The sequence below is a fragment of the Apis florea genome, unplaced genomic scaffold, assembly GCF_048593485.1.
Source record: "Apis florea isolate Af1SG1 unplaced genomic scaffold, ASM4859348v1 contig_3517_pilon, whole genome shotgun sequence".
NCBI lineage: Eukaryota > Metazoa > Arthropoda > Insecta > Hymenoptera > Apidae > Apis > Apis florea.
Genome location: NW_028256778.1, coordinates 1330471 through 1352432, shown reverse-complemented (window position 1 = coordinate 1352432; position 21962 = coordinate 1330471). Strand labels below are relative to the sequence as shown.

Here is a 21962-nt window from a genome sequence, read left to right as displayed (position 1 = left end):
AAGAAAAAAATTGGGTGGTTAAAATTAATGCAATTCAGGACGGCGTTTTCGTAAATTCAGGTACGTTTATTCCGTGTTGTTTCCGTGTCATAGTCCCGAAAATTTCTCGTCTGTATGCGCTCCCTTTGCTCGAAGGGGCGAGAAAGAATTTATTTCGCCCCGAAACCCGTTTTAACGAACCCTCCAGCGGAGGGAAAGTGTTCTGTTTGAACGAGGAAACAGGTTTGGCTAACACTTGTTGTCTGTTGCTTGTTGGGCGAGAAGAATAGGAATTCTCAACAACCTAAAATTAATGAAGTGTGGAATAAAGATTTATACTCGTTCTTTTCGTTTCTCGAATAAAACTTTTTTCTTTTTTGGAATATCGTATTTAGATATTTAATTAATCGTTTTCATTATTTGCGCGGTTATTTTTCTTTTTTCAAAAAATTCGTATTCTTAATGTTTCGTGTTTTATATTAATTAAACGAACTTTCGAATTTCGATCGACAATATAGCCAAAATGATGATAACGAAATAAAATAATTGAAATTATAATTTTTTCTTATTCAAAATATCAGTAACACTGTATAGTTGAAATAGGCTTCGATATAATTTTTCAATAAGACTTATTTGTTTTTATTGCTACTTGTATCTATTTTAAGATATACTTAAGTTTTTATGAAAATACTTCAATAGAGATTACTTTTGCAATTAATTTTGTGAGAAGATCTTTCAAAATGCTTTTCCTCGGATAAATAGCCTAACTGAAACTGTATACACGAGTAAAGTTTTAAATTGAAATAACAATTAGAAATATTATATAATTAATTCCAATATTACAATATAAATTATTTATATTTCTTGTCCACGATAAATAATAAGATAATAATTTCTTTCTTATTTTACTTAATTATACTCGAATAATACAAAAGAACGATCTTTCAAACGCATCGAAAAAGTTTTTTTCGCACCTGCCCTCCCATCCTGTTACGTCATCTCTTTAACAGCGCCACGACACGCACGAATCGAAGATCGAAATAGGTCGGATATGATACAAACGATATATAAGGGAGGGAATGGGAAACGAAATTGAGAGAGGGACGATACTCGTAACTGTGCGATCGAGCGTGGCAGGTAGAGAAAATCGGGAAGCGTTATTATCACGAAACGTTGTTCGCATAGGGAGAAACTGTTCGATCGAGAGATTGCTGCTTGTCCATTTATCGGGGGAATCGACGCGTGATCCGAGGGTGTAATCATGCAAATTGCACGCGCGACTACGTCCCTTTTGGCGAGGGAGGGGATGTGGACGAAGATGGAAAGAGATCTCTCATCTGAAAAGGAGATTTCATTCGCAATGTATACGGACTCCTCCCACGCAGGGATCGAGCATAAGTGTATCCTCTGTCGCTTGGGTGATGTCAGGGATTGCCTGAAAATGTGGTTCTGTTGATGAGAAGATATGTCATTATCTGTCGGGGGTGTGTAAAATTTGGGTGGGAATTAATTATTAAAGTTATTAAATTGGTATTCTACGTTTATGAGATATGGTACAATATGATATTTAAATAAATCATTTTTTCGTACGAATTGTGTTACTTGTCGCTCGTTAAATAAATATTTAAATATATTGTTGTAAGATTGCTTCATCTTGTTGAAAAGCCAGAGCAAGAAAGATATAATAACGGAGATAATTCGTACTTATATTCAAAAATTCTATCAAGTACGTTATTTAATTAAGATTAAACGAAGATTGAGCGTTTAATTTGCTTCGAACGAGTTTTCACGAACAATTCTTTTGTTATACGTGTTGGAGCAAATTGATCAGGCCTCGCGACGATCGAAGCGCGTTAAGCAACAAAATGTTTTAAAATTTTTCAATAATAATATAATTTCGATTAATGTTTTTCCATTAAGTAACTCGTATTCGACACAAATTTTCATACTTTATGCCGCTTCGTATAAACTTCCGCCACAAGGAACGTGAAAAATAAATTCTCCATACACGCGTTCAAACTTATCGTGCGCATCCGAGCTGTTTTGAATTTCTATCTTGCATATTTTTACCAAATATTTTCTCCCTACCTATTGAAAATCAATACTCGAGTCATTCCGAATACCAAATTGCAATTTTTGAACTCGTAGAGAAAGTGATACGATTAAAAATTAAATTTATAGATGAGCGATTTATATATCGAATGTGAAGAAATAAATGGAAATATCTCTTTTTAATTGGTATTTGTTCAACAAATAATGATTGAATATACACGATAATACGAAAATGTGTGGTATAAAGTTTGTATACGTATTTTTTTTCGGAAAATGTTCGGAATAATTCATCGGTGGCTTCGCATGCAAACCATCGTAGATGCTTTTCGCGTTATTTAGAGGGAAACGTACATGTATCTCATTTCGCGATAATAGAATTTTTACATGAACAAATAACTGTAAAAATTAATCGTTTCGAATTTCACGTTTAATCAGTGTTTATTAATCGTTTAAATATTCTTTCTTTTTTTTTTTTTGTATTTCCATAATGAATAAAATAATAAAATTAACGGAGTTTATTCGATTTAACGATTTTAATCCAGTTCCTGTTGTATCTTAATTACAATTGTTAATTATTTCGTATATCACAAAAATAAATAAAATACCTTTCCTTTTCGCGAGGAACGCGAGAATTAATTGAAAGTTGGTCAAGTTAATTGAATATTTTGAATTAAGTCGTCGTGTATCGATTTACGTGATCGTTCGTTACGCCAGCTAATTTAACTTTCGTGACAGTCGCTTTAACATGGCGGATGGAATAACGTTTCAAAGTTGCATGTCTTTTTTTTTACTTTGTATAACTTTATAAACGCAGGGCGAACAAAGGTGCGGTTTAAGGATCAAGTTTTAAAGTTGTGAGGTCACTCGTTCACAACGATTTACATGGAATTCGCGAAAATTTCATTACGAATATTCGATTCAGCTTGAAAATAAATCGGGAAATATATAATTTTTCAATTAAAATGAAATTATTTCAGACTCTTTTATTTCAACACAAACTAACTTTTCTTAAATTAATAAGATATTTAATATAGTTATTTGATTATAATCGAAAATAATTGGTTTTTTAATATGCAACGTTTATTTTTTTTTCAATATGAATAACGTCCAAGAATTCAATGAAAATATAGGTCATCTTCAATTTCTTAAATTATCAAATAAATCTTTTGTCTCCTTTTCAAAAAATTTCACTTGCTCGAAAATAAAATATCGTGCAAGATTTTCTATTAATTAATTCGTTTATTTTCAAAGATTTGCGAGATGATTCGTAGAGTACGTGTAATCATCGGATTGGAGGGATTGGGATTAGGATTTTTATGATAAAAGTAAGAATTTTTATATAATTTTCAAGATTTATTGAAATTTCGTATCATTTGATCATAAAGTAGACAATGATAGACTATTAAATCAGATTATTAAAATTTAAAAAATTAATGATTAAAATTGAACTTTCGTAATATGATATATATCATTCCTAATATAATAATTCTTGAAACTTGAATGAACCAACTTGAACAAACCCACGAGTTCACTTATACGAAACATCGTATTACGAACTTTAATATTTTCTTCTTTTTTTTTTTTTTTTTGCAAAGATACGAATTTTTCTCACAATTAATCGTTTCATTAAATAGATGATTCGATCGGAAAAATAATTTGAGAATAACTCGAAACGTTAGAATTAATTCGATTACATTTCGAACGCACGTTTCGAAATCGATTGATCGTAAGCCAATCAAATTTCGCGTTTCAAATCGAATTTCATTTTCTTTAGTAAACGCATCGATAAAAGCGGATATCGTTTCGCTTAACGAGTAAAAAAGTAATTCTTTTTTTTTTTTTTTTTCGATCATTTTTAAATCCTTCGAATGTTTTTACGAGCTGGTTTCTCCTCTCGTAACGGCGAAATTCATCATTTTTCTCGCGTCCCTAAATGTTTGATTCGTGAAAATTGACTCGTTGATCGATCGCGCGTTAAAACTCGGTCGGTAAACAAGACGTGAAACATAATCGATTAGTGATCAATTTACATTTGTCACGATGAACACGATGTATATATGAGATAAAAAGATATTCTCAAGTATTTCACGCCTTCGAATGTTCTTCTCCCCTAATATCTCGAGAAATTTGCATTAATATTCACAAAGATTATTACGATTATGTGTATTTGTCTATTTACAATATCATTAGATTAATTCTTAGTGTATTAAAATAGATACTCGTCTTAATTAGTAAAAATATCAATTGTTTGTTTTATTTAATGCCTGTAATTTTTTGCATAACAACCGATATATATTAAATTGAACGATAAATTTCAAATGTTATGTACACGTAATTTTATAAAAAAAATTCTTGTATTTACATTTTATATTATATACAAAATACACTATCGTAATTAAATTTCTTTACGATATTTTATATTTGCACGATATATTATAAGCTTATACGCAATAAATTTAACAAAAGGACTATCATATATTATAAAAAATGAAGATCATCAAACGTGTATATGTAAATAATTAAAAAACAATGATCGATAATTTATTTATAAAAACTGGTACTGTAGTAGTACGCGAAAAAAATTCAAACCTATCGAAATAACAACGTTATTCACACAATAATAAATAAATAAATATAAATAAACGAATAAGAAATAAATATATAAGTAATAATAAACCTTACCGATATAACCTTACCAATGATAAATCATAAGATTGTTTGTATCATTTGATTTAACATTATAAACATAATATAGGAAAACTAATTCTATTTCGATTCGAATCTATTTATTATATTTTATTAATTCTAATAATCATCTATCGCATAATATATAATGCTTTATATATAAACTCGTTCGCTACGAAACTTGTGATTATTTATAATGAACAATCATAAATAAATAAATATATGTCCCGCGTGCAAATATTAATGCAAATTTTTACACTTATCGTTTATATATTACAAATATCATGTTAAAAAATTGTAATAAAATACATGCGTCAAACACAATACACATTAAACGTGATTAATCGGATCATTCTCGATCACATTCAACGGTTGACGATAGTAATTAACGTAAATTAGATTGGATTTACCAATATGGGACACGCTTTTGACCCGACCACTCTGCACAGTTCTCCCCCTGCTAGGCGTGCAATATCCTCTCGATATGGCACGTGAAATTCTGAAAGGAAAATTTTCTAAATTATTCATCGTGGAATGAAATAAACAGAAAATTGCTGTTCAACACTGTGTGATTTTAATAGAAAAATAGGAATAATTAATTAATTGCCTCCTTTCAAAAATTTCAATATTGTTTCAATCGAATAACGCGACCAAAGAAAATTATATACTTTTTAAGAATGAGATAAGACAAAACGAACAAAAATTGATATATATATATATATTTTATATTATATTTATATTTATATTTATATTAGAAAAATATCACAAACTTACGTTCGTTGTTTCAGTTCTTGCAATCCGTGTCGGAGGAGGAATATCGTCGATTGTCGGCGGGATACACCCTCGACTCGTTCTTCAACGAGTACTTGTAACGGTCATCCTTGATACGTTGGGTGCTGAACTCGATCGATAAATTCTCCATGCTCGTGTATTTTATTATCCGTTTGCGAGTGACGAAGCTGTCGTCGCTGTTCAATTCCTCGCTCGACAACGTGCATGGCGTATTCTCGAAACCAGTCACAATCGGCTCGTCCCATTCCGACAATTTGTCGGAAACGATCTGCCTCACTTTCTTTATCACATCGTCCTCGTCCGATTCCTCCGCCGATTCCTCGCCATAAACTTGGGTTCTCCCCCAAGGATCCTCCTCCTCCTCCTCCCCCTCCCCCTCCCGCTTCTCCCCCTCCTCGTCGAACGTGGCGCAACTCGGCGTGAAATACGTGGACTCGCCCTCGCGATAAACGCTCCTCGCCCAAGGATCCCCCTCGTCCTCCTCGAACGTGGACGTGGCGTAATTAGGCGTGTAATACGTCGACTCCTCCTCGCGACAGACATATTTAAACTCCTTCGACTCGTCGAGGACGGTTCCGCTCGGATCTCTCGCCGAACGCTCGTCGTCACACTCGCCGAGATCGAGCATCATTTCCTCCTCCTTCTCCTCCCCCTCGTCGTCCTCGTCCTCGTCGAACATCGCGCGATGCAATGATTTGTCGCGGGACACGCTCGGCCCTCCCCCCTCCCCCCCCTGCCCCCCCTCCGTAACGTACTCGTAAGTTTTATCGTAGCTCAACTCGTCCCTCTCCCTGGCCGAGGCTCGAGCAATCGAGTCGAGGTAATCCAAGTTCTCCGTGTCGAACATTTGCACGTTCTTGTTTTGATCGATCACGAGCTCATCCTCGGTGTCGTCGCTGTCGAAAATGTAGGAATCCAAGGAATCGGCGGAGCTCGATCTGTCGGCGACCACATCCTCGATCTCCTGGTCGTATTTCGACATTTTCCACGAGCACCGTTTCCTGTCCTCGTCGGCGAACGACACTCTCTTCTTGCTCCTCTCCCTGAACGAGCGGCCCCGCGGTTTCTTTATGGCGGGCTTGATGTTGGGCGAGGAGGTGGCGAAGGTTTCCTCCTCGTTGGACGAGGACGACGAGGATTGCGTGTCCCATTCGAGGGCGCGGGACGCCTGGAATTTTCTTCCCGCGCGGTTGTCGAGCTCCCTCCTCGACTTGTACCTGCGTTTCCGTTTCTTCGTCGACCCGCTCGATCCCTCCTCGCGGCACACGGCCCTCTTCAACTCGTCCAGACGGCCGTCCGGATCCACCGGTCCCTCGATTCCTCCTCCGTTGTCCCTCCTCCCCTCCGCCCCCCCGTGCTGCTTCTTGCTCACGAAACAGAACACGGACTCCTCCGACTCGGACCTCATCACGTCGTCCATTATCTTCTCCATGATGCTGTCGGTTATCTGGTATTTCTTCTTCCTCCTCTCTATCACCTCAGCCTTCGACCTCCTTCTGAAGAACGAGAATATACCCTTCTTCCCTTTCTTCCCCGACTTTTTACCGCTCGACGTCCCAATACTCGACAAAGAATTCTTCAGCTCGAAATCCGTGGACGACTCGAAGTTGTAGGTGGACGAGTACGAGAGCGACAACTTCTTCTTCTCGTTCACGTGATAATATCCCTTTCTCTCCGGCCTCACTTTCCTCGATAAGTTCGGCAACGTGAACCAGTATCGGAACATGTTGGCTCGTTTTTTTTTTTTTTTTCCTCTTCCGAGAAGAACAGGGTAACGGAAGGAAGAAGAGAGCAAACGAAACGAAGCAAACGATGTTCTAATGGCCGGGTAATTGCAACGTTTGACGGATGCTCGAGTCGAGCGCTTATTTAAAGGAAACGTGGGCAAAGGGGTGGGGCTTAAGGGCCCCACGTGACGACACGGTGCCCAATTTCTCCACGGCCCGTTATTATAAGTGCAGGTAAGAAACGATATTAGAACGGGAAGGGAGGATTTTCCAATCCGTTTTACCATTTTTTGGTAAAAGATTTTATACGTTTCATATTTTCAGAGCACGGTGTATATGTGACACGTAAACACGCGTGCCCTCCCCTCCCCCATCCACTCCTCGCTGTTAACACTTTTAAACTAAATCATGGTCGATACGGCGATTTTGTGTGTTTTTGTGTAGATCATTGAACAACACAATAGCTTCGGGGAATAAATAAATAAATATTATGATGTTAACGAGAGTCGGGTAAAATACGTTTCTTTTTTTTTTTTTTTTTTGAAAGACGATAAACGGAAATACATTATTTTTATAATGTCGGGTAATTTTGAGAATTGTAAACTCGCAATTTAAACCGATATCTTTCTTCGGGGAACGAAGAATCACTTTTTCGTTTCGATTTGATTTAAAAAGGAGAGGAATGGAGTTGAACTTTCGCATCTAAAAATCTTGATAAAGTTTTTCTCGCAAGATAATACACAATTTTCGAGTCAAGTATGAACCACCGTATATTTCGTGTGGGTGGAGAAAGAAATTTGTATCGTTCTCGCCAGTAAATCGCGCAAGTTTGACGCAACGAAAAAATACGAAATTCGAGAATCGAATAAACAAATATGATTTATGATCTTCGACTGAACGAACTATTCTCCTAAAAAAAAAAAAAAAGAAAAGAAAATTACATAGATAAAAAACAACAAGGCAAAATTTAATCAATCAATAATATTGATATCTTGTCTCGAACTTAAAATATTATTTTTATATCGTCTATTGTTAAGATGAAAAGATTATATTTTAATTGCAAGATGACGAATGGGCTGTCGATCCGTGTGGATTATTCGTGAAAGAAAAGGAAGATCGATCGGAGGAAGGACCGGAAGCGTGGTGCACATCCGTTTAAACGAGTAGCAGGATGGAATTTTCAGGAAATCAATGCGTTTGGCGCCAAGACGGCCGGCTTCCTCTACGCGAGATTACTTTATTTTCATTCCACCCACGCAAGCAAGCGCTTCCTCGGCGCTTGGAACACGCGGAAATGGGTCAAAGATCGTGGTTACGTTGAATTTTCTGGGAATTTTGCCACTTTGCAATCATATTTCGACAAGCTTGCCATTCAGATTTATGGCTGGCAGGTATTTCTAATCGAGGATATTAGAAAAGGGTAAGGCTTCGGTTTTGACCTGTTTCGAGTTGTTATCCTCTTGGTGGCTAATTAGGATTTGTGGAAATATTTCATGCTTAAGTCAATTTACAATTTCGAAACGCTTCTTAATTTTATTATATCCACGTTAATATCGTAAATCAAGTATATTTGGAAATTGAATGTTTCGTTTAAACGAAGACGAGTATTAGAGTTGTTTAATTATTCAAGAAATAGAAGAAGAATTAAAAGAAAATCCATATGTTTAATTCGCGTAGATCGAGTATTTAGTTTACCTCGTTTACCTCGATTAATATTAGAGAGTATCGTTCGAAATATTATTTTTTTTTTTACCGTACCAGAAAATTCTCGATTCAATCAATTAACGATCGTGATTAAATATAATTAAAAGCGTCCGAGTAATGGAATTATGAAATACAATTTCATATATTGAATTTTAAATTGCAAAATTACTCGTAGAAATTATTTCCAACATATTATAATCCCAATTTGAAGCAACGACTTAATACTAAAATTAGAAAAAAAATATACGAATGAAAAAATTCTTTTCTCAAATATTTTCTCACGAAATAAATTTATAATTACGATCTCTGTTATAATTGTAATGTATGAAAATATTTTGCAAAAATATCGGAAAATGGGAAAGTTGTTAATAAAAATGGAGGAAAGGATAAGAATAAATTTTCAACAATGGTATCTAACTGCATAGTAATAAATATGTAGACAACGGTCTACATTTTCAGTTGAATGCGTCCTGTTTATAGGATACAAATACAATTCAGACAAGGGATCGAGTTGTTCCTATAATCTTATTATCCTGCTGCACTTGTCGAGTGTAATTAATTTCAACCTCTCAGGTAAAATATTATACCTATACCTTCAGCCACGATTATAAACAAGGATTACAAAAAAGGCATTTACTAATCTCGACGAAAAATTTTCTTCACCGAGTTTTGCAGCCAATGCTTTTTGGTATAAATATTTAATGGAAAAAAATTTTTATCATTTATATATTTTTGTTGATTGTTCGTTTGTTTGTTATTTCAGAAACAAATTTTGAATAGATATTGGAAAAGTAAATTTCAAATAATCGATTTATATTTTATAAAGAAATATTATTACTTTTCATTATTTTTTTCTAAAGAATCAATTGACATCTGTATTTCCTATCGAAACAATTGAAATTATTATATGTCATTTTTAAAGTATAAGATACTGTGTTATATGCTGTATATATATCAGGGAAATCAGTTCAATGCGAAAGAAAAAAATGATTAAAATATTTGTATAATTTTAAATTATTTTTTAAAATATTTAATAGTTTGTGATATTTCCACAATAATTGTTCTTATATTTGCATTGAATTATTCAGAGTATATTAAACTAAAGTTTCGTTTTTTCATTACTTTTGTTCTCAAAAAAAAAAAAAAAAAAAGAAATTTAAATTATATTCACGTCATATTTATTTCATATTAAACATTAATTCAATATTTCCACGCGTCTGATATTTCTGCCATAACATATAATTTATATCTCGATAATTGCAGCAATAACAAATAATAATGTCGTATTAAGAATAATAAATAAATTAATAAATGTCGTATTATCGTTCGATTGGAAATCTTTTGCAAAAATCGTGATTAATGTTAATCAATTTACTATTTTTCATAATTCAAAACGAGCAAAAATCGTCTTAATAACAATGTTTAATCATATCTTAAATTAAATAAAAATAGTAAATTTATTCGTAAATATGTTATTCGCAATTTAAATACGAATTAAAACTTAAAATGCACGTGCAAATGAATATCGTTTATTTTATGCTCCATTTATTATATATATATATATATATAGGCCACGTTATTAAATAGAAATATCTTTTTTTTTTTTAATATTTTGATTAAAGATTCTCGCATTGAAACGACAATACAGATTTTATAGAATCGCGCTAGTAGAACTAACGATTAAAATTGTACATTGTCTCATTAATTTTTCCTCGAAAGAAACTTTCAGCTTAACCCTTGTCAACGATCGTTACGTTTCTCATTGTTCCTGAAATGTCTTGGGAAAACGAGGGTATAATTCGATTCTGAGTGAAATAATCGAAAGTGAGAAAAAGAAAATGGCACAAGTCGGATTAGAGTTGATTAAAAAAATTTGAGAGAAGACAAGTTTTTTTAAGAGGATAAAGCATCGTTTAAAAGATGCAAAGTGTTTCTTTAATGAAAGGTAGATTTAAATAGTATGCGTCTTACTTTTATTTGCGTGTAATTTTTATTATTAAAAATTTATTAATAAAATTTGAAAATATTCTCTTCTTTTCATAATTTCGATTTCAATTTCTTCCTTTTACAATTTCCAATGAAAAAAACTGATAACTTTTTAAAATATTCATTGGAGAGGAGTTCAAGTTTGATCATTTATAATTCAATTTGACATCTATTAAAAAAAATCGTATGATACATTTTAAACAATAATAATATTTTTATAATTTGTAAATAATAAAAATTTGTAAGGAAAAAGATACATTAAAATATCGTTTAAAATATCGTTTATTTATAAAAGATATCCTCTCAAGCAATGATAATAACAGTTTCTGATATTTCTGATTGACGTTAATAATTGGCTTTGATTGATACAAATAATCGCAATGGAAATTCATCGTGCTCCAGTTATATCATTATAGAAAAGGTTGAGGATCAAAAAGAAGGTGTAAATCTGAACGATATAAAATACAAAGCCAATAAACCAAGATAATAACCAGAGAATAAAGAAGTATATGGGAAAAGATAATTTTTTCTTTTAAATGTCAATTTATAATTCTTTTTTTATTTTGTACTATATGTCTCAGCTTGGATATTTCAGTAATGCATATTTATGTGAAAGTAAATTAATAACATAAATCAGGTCGAACGAGTGAAGGAAATTAATAAACAGAATCGAGTCATATTTATATTATAAATTCTTACGATAATTAAAAATAATATCAAAATTAACATGGAAAATATGAAACATCAATGTTTTATTTGAATTTTTCATTTGCTACGTTGCTTTGTTGTTTTGTGATAATCTTATTGTAAATAATAATACATTTGATAAAATGAATTGTTTTATTTAATATCTAAGTATATTTTTCATTTCGAAAATATGAACGCAATGTTTTTCGCAACGAAGTAATTTTTTTTTTTTTTACTCTTTTTCTTCAAATCATCAATTTTCTTCTGTCTACAATATCTTCCTTTTCTCTCTTTCATTCACTTCTTGAAGAATCTATGATTCTTATATTATCTTTTATCATTTGAAATAATCGAACGTCTTCATTCCAAACCAATTTTTTATTTTATTCAAACATTCTTTATTTATTACTATTATATAAATAAAAAAAATATCCAATCCATGCTCAGTAAAACAATTAAACTCGTCTAATAATAATTATCCGACCAATAATCGTATTTTTATTATTAGATATTTTTTTACCATAAGAAATCTTTCTTCTTCATCGATCTCTCTCTTTGATCCTGTTTTCTTTATCGTTTCCATTGCTATTTCTGCTTCGTACAAGAATATATTCAGATTAAAAATAAGAGAAAAAATTCTTCATTTCTCGGTTTTTGCGCTTTGTATTATAAATTCGAACGAAACAAAAATGTAATTCTTTGGAATCGTTGTGCACCATGATTCCAGCAAACGAAGAGGAATCATTTGAATCAATAGAAGTAGCCTTCGAGCCAGGATACCTGACAATAAAAGTAATAAATAATAATAAAAGTAGATTAACGGGACATATTTTGCCATTTACCTGATCCGGTGATACTAATTGTATTTCACAAGCAAAGATCTGTGAAGGAGAGTTCTTCAATAGTAATTGTTCTCTTTACGAGCATTTACAAGGTGCATACACTTGAGTAGCAAAAACTTTTCTACTGTCCTTTTTTATGAATGGAGAAATAGTACTTAAATTGTTTCAGCCTTTAAAATGTCGCATATGTATTATTGATTTGGTAGAAATTTGATTTTTATTATTTTTCAAACTCAATGGTTATAAGAATAATAATGATAATATGTAATAAAATCTTTTTAAAAAAACAAATAAATTAATTTATCAAATGTTAAGTTTTCTTTTGCTTATGAAATATTTTACAAAACATTTGCAAATACAAATTATATTTCATGTGCAACGATATCTTTGAAAGATAATTTCAAGATAATGTAATTTAATACTACTTCTTCAGAGAACTTAAAACATTCAATATAATACAAGAACAAACTATTTAATTATAACGCTATCAATTTTCACGAAACACTTATTATCTCAACTATGATACAACTTGTGAAGAAGTCATTTTGCAATAATTTGTAGTGGAACTCAAAGAAACGTGGAAATTAAAATCACTTTAATCACTTTAATTCCTCTATAAAGAATCCAATATCTGTTTCGATCCCGCCTAATTCGTTTGTTTCACTTTAACTTAATGATTAGTGATATTCAATACGAATTGTAGAATCGAGGAAAAAAGGTTAGGTACGAGCGAGATTGCATCGATATCCGTAACCAGCTAAAATGGAGGAAATACCGTAATCTTCGTCGTGGCCAGCAATCCTATTTTCCCCTTCTTTTTTTTTTTCTCCTCCCATTGATATTTAATCCATCGCAAAATTCAATTTTTCCATTCAAGCTAAATTGCACGCAACAATTTTTTCGTCGAAGATGGGACAGATTTTTATATATCGATTTATATCGATATATATATATATAAACGATACAAGCTTCGATAATTTCTTTTATTGGAGGAGGAGAAATCGAAAAGAAACTCGTTCGCGGATCCATTGGATATTTTTCTCCGATATCGAAATCCGCGAATTAATTTTTTCTCTCTCTCTCTTTTTACGAAATTTTTCGTTAAAGGAGTAAACTTTTCTTTTCGAGATAATTGTATGTTGAATCAAGTTAATTTCGAAATTTAAATTAATTGCGCGATATCGATCGTTTGCACGATTGTAATTGTTATTTGATTAATTTAATATTGCAATATAATATTTGTATTTCCTCTAATTTAATATATATATATATATATATAGAATCATTGTTTATCAAGATTTACGAAGAAAAATATAAATTTTAGAGACAAGTTCTGCGTTTAAATAATTTCTAGGAAATAAAATTGTTTAAAACACTTTTCTTGAACATTGTGCATACGTTAAATTTTACAAACATCAAATTCAAATCTTTAAAGACTTCATGACATTTACAAAAAAACAGTGAAAAAAAATTACATTAAATTTTTATATTTTAATATTTTTTATTAAAACGATAAAAAAATAAGATACTTCTTAATATTCTACAATATTAAAAAAAGATGATGATCAATATATAGATTAAAGAAAGTTTAGAACAACATAACGTGTTTTCTTTAGTATAGTACAAATTGAAAAGTTAAAAGTTAAATTAAATTTCACTCCAATCGGATAGTTAAAGCGCGCCCGTGAAATTCTAGCGATGCTCTCCTTTATTATCGAGGCCGGGCCTTGCGTTTACTCGCATCACTGCGCAGCCATGCGTTTTCCAGAACGCAATTAATATTTCGCGAATTCGATTAATCTTCAAAATAGATAGGTATCGATTGTAGAGGGATATATGAGTTTAATTCCAATTAAGTATCACGACACGTTGGTGGAGATTTTCGAGGGTTTAAAAGGGCAGGAAATTGGTTCTAATTGCGGTCGTTTCCTTGCGACATTCTTCCTCACGAAACTCTCGAATTTCTGCGGTCTGCTGAGCAGATCTACGGAGAATAATTTTTAATAACGAACCTTTCTCCTCTCTCGAAATTTCCTCGTTCTGTATTCTTGTTTGACGATTTATCTAATTTAAATATTTTGGAAGTTTAAAGATACTTTACTTTGTTATTGCTGACAAATCAATGGGGGATAATTTGGAAAAATATTATTAAAAGATTTATTATCTTTTAGGGAAGATAGATTTGCATTGTTCTTCCCCGTGTACAATTAAAGGGAAATAAAAGTTTTCGCACATCGACTTATATATCGAAATTCAAATTCTTTTCTAAACGCGTACGTAAATCGTAATTTCAAAATTTTTTAATTCGGATGAATTTTTTTTTATTAACCACTTCGTATACAATTCGTAAACAACGTATGAAAAATAGTTTAGAGTTTCTGGATATTCTGGTATAATTAGATGGGCATACAAAACTCATAGCCACTTATAATTTTTAAAAATTAATGAAAATGTTCTACAAAATAATTATTAACAATTTCAAATTATCCCTTCCTCCATGTCGTTCAATTTTCACTTTAAATTATACGATATTTTCGCGTCTCTGTGCTGTTTAAATAGACGCTAAAGCTTGTTCTCAGACAAAAGCTCGTAAAGCTACGTCTCAACGAAACTAGCGGATTTGAGACTTTAGACCTTACTAATCCTTGTTATATTGTCCATAATTATCCACCGTACAGGTAAACGCTAAATAACCAGTATTATATATACTGGTTGAGAGAATTATGACACTTGGAGAGTGACCAGAGACAGCCTCTCTTTCTCTATAATTTTCTCCAGCAAGCAAAATCGTTGTGTTATTTCAAATTTTTTCCCGGGTTAAAAATAAATAATTTTACCACGCTCTCCTTTGATGTAAAAGCAAAATTACGTCCTCCACTAATTTGTCCTCTCCTGCTTTGTCCATGTATTTTTATAAAATGAAGCTTTCGTTATTAACAATGGGATGTATCCTACAATTAAGATGTAAAAGAGTTAGAGAAATTTTACCAAGATTCTTATGCACAAGAAATTCCTTTTTTGGCGATAAAATAAAATTTGGTTAAAAAAAAAGAAAGAAAGAAAGGAAATCTATCTAATTCGAAATGGTTAAAAGTGGAAAACGTTACTAAACTGCAGACTTATTTCCGATTCATTCTATTCCCTGTTGCGCATTAAACATCGATACGTGCACAGGGAATTGGTGAAGTGTCGATCGATTTCGACATAGCAGGTATGCAGGTAGGTCCATGCATATTTCCTGGAAAGAAATACAATACAATATTCTGGTGGAAGCAGCCAGAATACGGATAAGTATTAGTTTTATTTCTTCTTTCTTATTGCAGAAGGGAATCCTCGAGGCAGGTATGATCATAGATATTGAATACTTGAAGAGGAATACTTTCTCTGGCTTTTCAGAGGAGGTACAGTAAAGAGCAATAAATTAGCTGATACTCGATGAAGAATAGTCAATATTTTAAAATATTGATAAACTTTGTACGACAACAAGTTTAAAATTCATTTTAAAACCTTTATTTTTATTTTGTTCTTTTTCTTCTTCTTCTTTTTTTTTTTTTTTTTTTGAAGATTGATTTATATCGTGCAGCAAGTAGTAAGAAAATAAAGATACTATTATTCTCGAAAATTGGAAAAATTCAGTCGACTGTAAGGACAATTGGTTGAGGTATTATCTTTATGATCATCCTTGAAAACTTGTATAATTCGTTTGCCAAATTATTTGAACATTGAATACACAGTCGAAAATAAAATGAAAACTTGAGTTTCTTGAATTTTTAATACTGATTAAGTCTGATTCTTAATATTTGTATTATCAATTCTAATTTTACCTACAATGTATTATAAAAAAATTATTAAATCAAATATTTTTCTTACTTACTTTATCTAGCACAAAATTAAATTTAAATATTGTTTTTTAATATTTTCCTTTTATGTGATCTTTTCTTGTAAAAAATTTTATTAACAATTTTATTAACAATTTTATATTGAATTTTAAATCTGTATATGAGAAATAATTCATTAGTAATCATTAGTATAATTGTTAATAATTCAAAAAATTAATTCACATTGATCTTTTTGATTTTAATCTCACCTTTTATATATATATACTTTTGTTTCAATTGTCTGTTAACCTTTGCTTATCATATTTCTTTGAAAAATCATACTTTTGTCTTTAAAAAGAAAAAATCTTTGTACATGAAAAACAAAAATTCTCAGAAAATCTCATTAAATAAAGTTTAATAAACATTTTTTCCAGCAAATAATAATTATTTCTGTGAAATCATGAATATATATAATTTATTGTGGCAAACAGTAAAAAGTTTCATTATTATTTACTTACAAGTTTTATTTCACTTGCTAATATTAAATTTTCAACTCGTAATATATTTTTTTTAATAATATTAATAAGCGAGATTTTCATAATATTCTTCTAATAAGAGAACAATGAACGAACTTATTCTTCAATGTAATTTTCATTTCCATTCATTTCGCTTTTTCCTCAATCTGCATAAAAAACTTTTAAACATTAAAAACAATTACAAGTATAATTATTCTGCTTTCCTATTTACGCGCGCTTTTTGCATACATTTTCATCTGTTTTAATTTACATTTAGGTTTTAATTCAATTTCTAACCAAAATATATAACGATGAGATTACAAAAACTAATAAAGAAAAGTTGGAATTTTTTCATTTATGACACGCGATACACAATTTACGAATATCAATTTCGAACTGTCCGAAGATAAATTTTTATTAATAAATTTAAAAATGAAACAATTACGGAATTAAATTTCGAATAAGTTATATAACAATATTAATTGATTGATAAAACTTGTGTCAATTTTTGTATAAAACGATTTATGATTAAATTATCGTTTTATATTTTCTTCAATTTTTTGAAAAATTAATTTTTTTAAAAGCTAGACAAAAAAAATTGCCGATAATTTAATATTTTATCTCTATAAATCATCACAATGATTTTTCTTCCAAGTATCAAATAATTATTCCGGAAAACAATTTGTTTTCATTAAAATTAAAATTAGATAATTAATTAAAAGAATAAATAATTAAGAGATTAAAATACAGATTCATTGCATTGCATCATATAAAACAAATGTTAAATGTTAATTAAGTTTCTAAAAAATTATGAAGTTAAATAAAAATTTAATTTTATTATATATATATATATATTCAATCATTATTTCTTTCATTTTTCAACAATTTGTCCAGTTTGAAAAAGTAATTATCTCTTTATAAATCTTATCCTAATATAAAAATAAAAAAATTAAAGAATAACATTATTCAAATTATTCGAACATTTCCAAGTGGTCACCGAGTAATCCGCAAACATGCTATTTACTCCCTTCCTTTCCGTGAAAATTTGCGAGGTACGACGCCGATTTGTCAGCACCTTCCCCCAACATTTCAGGTACAAATAGACAGTGTTACCTGCTTAGGCCTCATTTAACATTTGATTTTCAACGCGTGAACATCTAACGCTATTCCAGTTTGAAAATATTATATCAACTAGAATAAGATTTAATTTTCAAATATGGGAGTGATATATTTAAAATGTACGTATATTTGGTGAAATGTGTAAAGTGTATATAGAAATATAGTTATATGATGTAAAATAAAGGGGAGGAACATGTAAGTGTTAATTAGACCAATAGGAAATATTTAGTTAGACTATTTTATTCATCGAAAGTTTGAATTTTGAACACGAGTGACGAATAAAATGAAGAAAACCATTCTTCAGCGTATACTGAAGAAGGAGAACAAAGGAGAGGTTAGTTCTTCTATATCTTTTTCTCTTATAAAAAAATCTTACTCTCTGTGCCTCGCGTATATAAAATATCTTAATCCTCATAAAAATAATAACATTACCATCCAACTTTATTATCATTTCTAATTTATCATTTTTTTTTTTTCTTCATATACATACCTCTTTCAATTACCAATATCGAATATAATTTACCCAACTTTACCAATTCTTATTTACTTCAATTTCAAAAATAAAACCTAAAAATAACTCCAAATTTCGAAGTGGAGTCGAAATTTTTCGCCTAGGAGAGGGAGGGAGGGGAGGGGACCCAACAAAAAAATCACTTTTCGACATAAATGCGCGAAAAAAAAAAAAAAAAAAAAAATAAAACTCCCAACAAACGGAAGAAAATTTTGATTTCTGCCGTAGCTGAACGCGGAGGACGGGAGCGCGGAGAGGGAGGAACAGAGGAGCGAAAGAGTAAGAAATTACTCGGGGATAGCGGGGGGAAGTTGGATTAGAAGGCGCGGCAATTGTCGGGAAAGTCCGACAAACGGCCGTATAAGGACGAGCGCGATGAATGCCGCGGGCAAAAGCGGGCAGACCAACCCCTACAATGTTTTTTCCCCTAGGAGCCCGCGGAGAATTACTGGATCATCGAAAACTCTCGAGATGCCCGATTTGGAAAGCATTATACGAGAGTTCGAGAAGGGTTTCCTCTCCCCGTCCAAGCACGAGGCACGAGCGACGGAAACGGGAAAACAGAGCAACTTCGTGAAGAAGATCGTGGCGGCGTTCGAGGTGAAATACAAGGCGTGTAACGAGGAGGGGGCCGCAAGCAGCCCGGACACCAGCTGCGGAGGGGCGGCGAGGTCCTCGGCCTCTGAAAAATTGCACTCGGTTATGAACGACGAATTCGAAGATCGATCGGGGAGCGAGGAGGAAGATGGGGCAGGTACGAAGGAGAATCGTGAATCGAGGAGATCGGCAACGTTCTCGACCGGGTCGAGCAAAGATCTGAAGAACGAGGCGAGTGAAAATTCGTCGGATATATATCTGAGCTCGTTGAATCTGGAGCGGCGGGGCTCCAAGGACTCGATCTCGGATTGCTCGAGCGTGTTTCTCAAATTCGACGAGGAAGAATCATCCCTCGAAGATCGAAGAAGATCGAACGCGGCCGTCGAGTCTCTCGACGACACGGTGATCGTGGAGGACGAGCTCGACCTCACCCTGCCCAATCCACAGGCCACTTTCTCCCTAACCGAATTCCCCGAAACGAGCAACAAAGAGTTTTCGAAAAAGGAGGAGGAGGAGGAGGACGGCAGGCAAGTCTCGCGCAACGACAAGACCCCTAAGATAGTGGGGGCGTTCTTGAAGAGGCCGATCGAAGTCGAGGATACTTCCATCGATTGGATACCTATCACGGGGAAGAAATTGCCGAGGAAGAAATCGTTGAAGAAACTGCTCTATTCGTTGACAGGTAAGAGGCTCGAGAAGAAACGAAAGTTGTTCTCGTCCGAGAGGAACTTGAACGAGGGGGAGTATCAAGATTCCGGATACGACGAGAGGTCTTGCTCCTCTTCCTCTCTCACTTCTTTGGCCTCCATCACGGACGTGTTGAGCAAGGCTCAGCGAGAGGACAGTTGGCTGGACAGGAAGATCACATTCAAAACGTTCAAATCGAAGAACTTGGAGGGGAAGGAAGAGGACGAGGGTGGAACGTTCTGCAACTCCTGTCGTTTCCAAGGGTGAGTTGATCGATATTGTTGTTGATAAAGATAATTTTTAAACTTGGCGTTTTCAAAAATGAAATGTATTTTCTTTCAATTTGATTTGACTCTTTCGAAAACTAGTAGAAAACACTATCAATCACGCGACTCGATACGAAGACTTACTTTAGCATTTATTTTAACGTGTAAGAAAACAAAGGCCGATTAAGATTTATTCATTAAGTTATAATCGATTAAAATTTGTGTTGGACAAAATGATTTTACTTTATTATTCTATGTTCGCAATATCTTGGTTAAAAATATTCTACATGAAATATTTCTTCATTTTTCGAGACATCGAAATTCACATTTCAATAGAACATTCTCTGAAGAGAGCAAAAAAAAAAAAAAATCATAAAGTGTGCAATAATCATTAAAATAATCATTGAAATTTGCAGGGAGGAAAACAAAAAAAGGCTAATTTTAACCGAGGTGTCCCGCGAGAGCTTGAAACTAGATCTGGGCCCGTCCTATCCCCCTCTAAGCCTGATAACCCAAATGACGTTGAAACCCAAAACAACGAGTTCCAGCCCGTCCAGCCCGTCCCTCGTGAAAGGGACCCTAACCAGACTGCCCAAGCATCCGCACCTCTCCAAGATACGGAAACACCCGTTCGTTTCGTTGACAAAGATGGACAACAGCCAGGAATTTTGCAGCTCTTACGTGTATCGAAGCGGGCAACACTCGTCCTCCGTAATTATTAAGAACGACATGTACGAGGTGGAGATACGCAGAAACTCCGAGGACATCGATCCCTCCGCCAATTCGTCGCGCCACAGCTCCTCGTCCGCGGCAACCCACTACGACGTGCCGAGAAAATTCTTGTCCAAGTCCGAGACCGAGATCTGGGCCAAGTGTCAATGCTCGAAAAGGGAGGAGCCGATTTACGACGTCCCAAAGTTGCAAAATATCGAGAGATCCAGATCGAGCGATTACGAGGACGTTCTCTCATCGAAAAGGAGGAACGCTGTCGCGGAGGACGCGCATTATGCGATTGTCGACAATGCTAAGAGTTGTCCGAACGATGAGACGCGATGCGACATGCGTTTAAAGGAGAATTCCGTGTAATTTTAATTTTGATTTTCTTTATGGTTTTATATATATATATATATATATTTATCAGAGGTGTATATCTTTTAGGTGATATTGATTTTTAGGATAAGTTGGAGGAAGAGATGCATAGTTGTTCATATTATAATTGCGTTCAAACCTCTGAATTATCTTTAGATTTTTAAATATCATTGTTCGATCATATATTTTATCACTTGATTTGATTATTGAGAAATTTCGAATTGGAGACAATTCGTGAAAATGTAAATTTTAATTGTTTATTTAATTAATTATTGGTTACTTAAGAGGTATTCAGGGCATTGCATTAGTTGTGTATATTATACTTTTAGCAATATTAATTGTTCGAGTGCTCCGATACGAATTACTTTTAAATTTTAACTGTTCGATCTTTTTCTTTTTTTTTTTTTTTATTGATCGACGCGTAATTAAATCCTCAATGACTACGTATAATTGTGTGTTATAATTCTAACAGTATTGACATTTAGAGAATTATCTGAATTATTGCTTCGGATCTTTTAATGCTTGGTTATTTTCTTTTTTTTTTTTTGTTTGTTTGTTTTTTAATGAGATCGATGTGTATGAGCACATCTAGAAATGACTCGTAAAATGTGGAAATTGATTGTACAAATAATCAAAATTGTTAGCTTGCGATTACTTCAAAATTTTTGGTTTGAAATAAGCGAATATTTGAGATGCTCTCTGAATCAGAATGATTTTTTTTAAATAATTCTAAAATTAGTTAAATCTATTTATCCGATAAAATTTGTTGGTACATCTCATGAGAAATATGTCACGATATTATAAACTAATTTTAATTCGAAATCACAGATATCGTAGGATATTTTAATATTTTAAAAATCTATTTTTACAAATGCGAATTATTCGATTTCAATTTTAAATTGATAA

The 21962-nt window shown here is 32.7% G+C and overlaps 2 protein-coding genes across 2 annotated transcripts; one reads left to right on the top strand and one right to left on the bottom strand.

Moving 5' to 3' along the window:
- Nucleotides 1–5500: 5500 nt before the first annotated feature.
- On the bottom strand, nt 5501–7234 carry LOC147656651 (uncharacterized). Its single transcript, XM_086913806.1, has 3 exons — nt 6857–7234; nt 5960–6781; nt 5501–5815 (listed from the first exon to the last, which is right to left on the bottom strand). Exons 1-3 carry the CDS (start codon nt 7232–7234, stop codon nt 5501–5503), a joined length of 1515 nt encoding a protein of 504 aa, XP_086769932.1.
- Nucleotides 7235–7349: 115 nt separating this feature from the next.
- LOC105736878 (uncharacterized) lies at nt 7350–21404 on the top strand. The gene is made up of 3 exons (XM_086913805.1): nt 7350–7469; nt 18849–19964; nt 20384–21404. The coding sequence occupies exons 1-3, from the start codon at nt 7357–7359 to the stop codon at nt 21051–21053; spliced, it is 1899 nt and encodes a 632-aa protein (XP_086769931.1). The 5' UTR covers nt 7350–7356; the 3' UTR covers nt 21054–21404.
- The last annotated feature ends 558 nt before the right edge of the window (nt 21405–21962 follow it).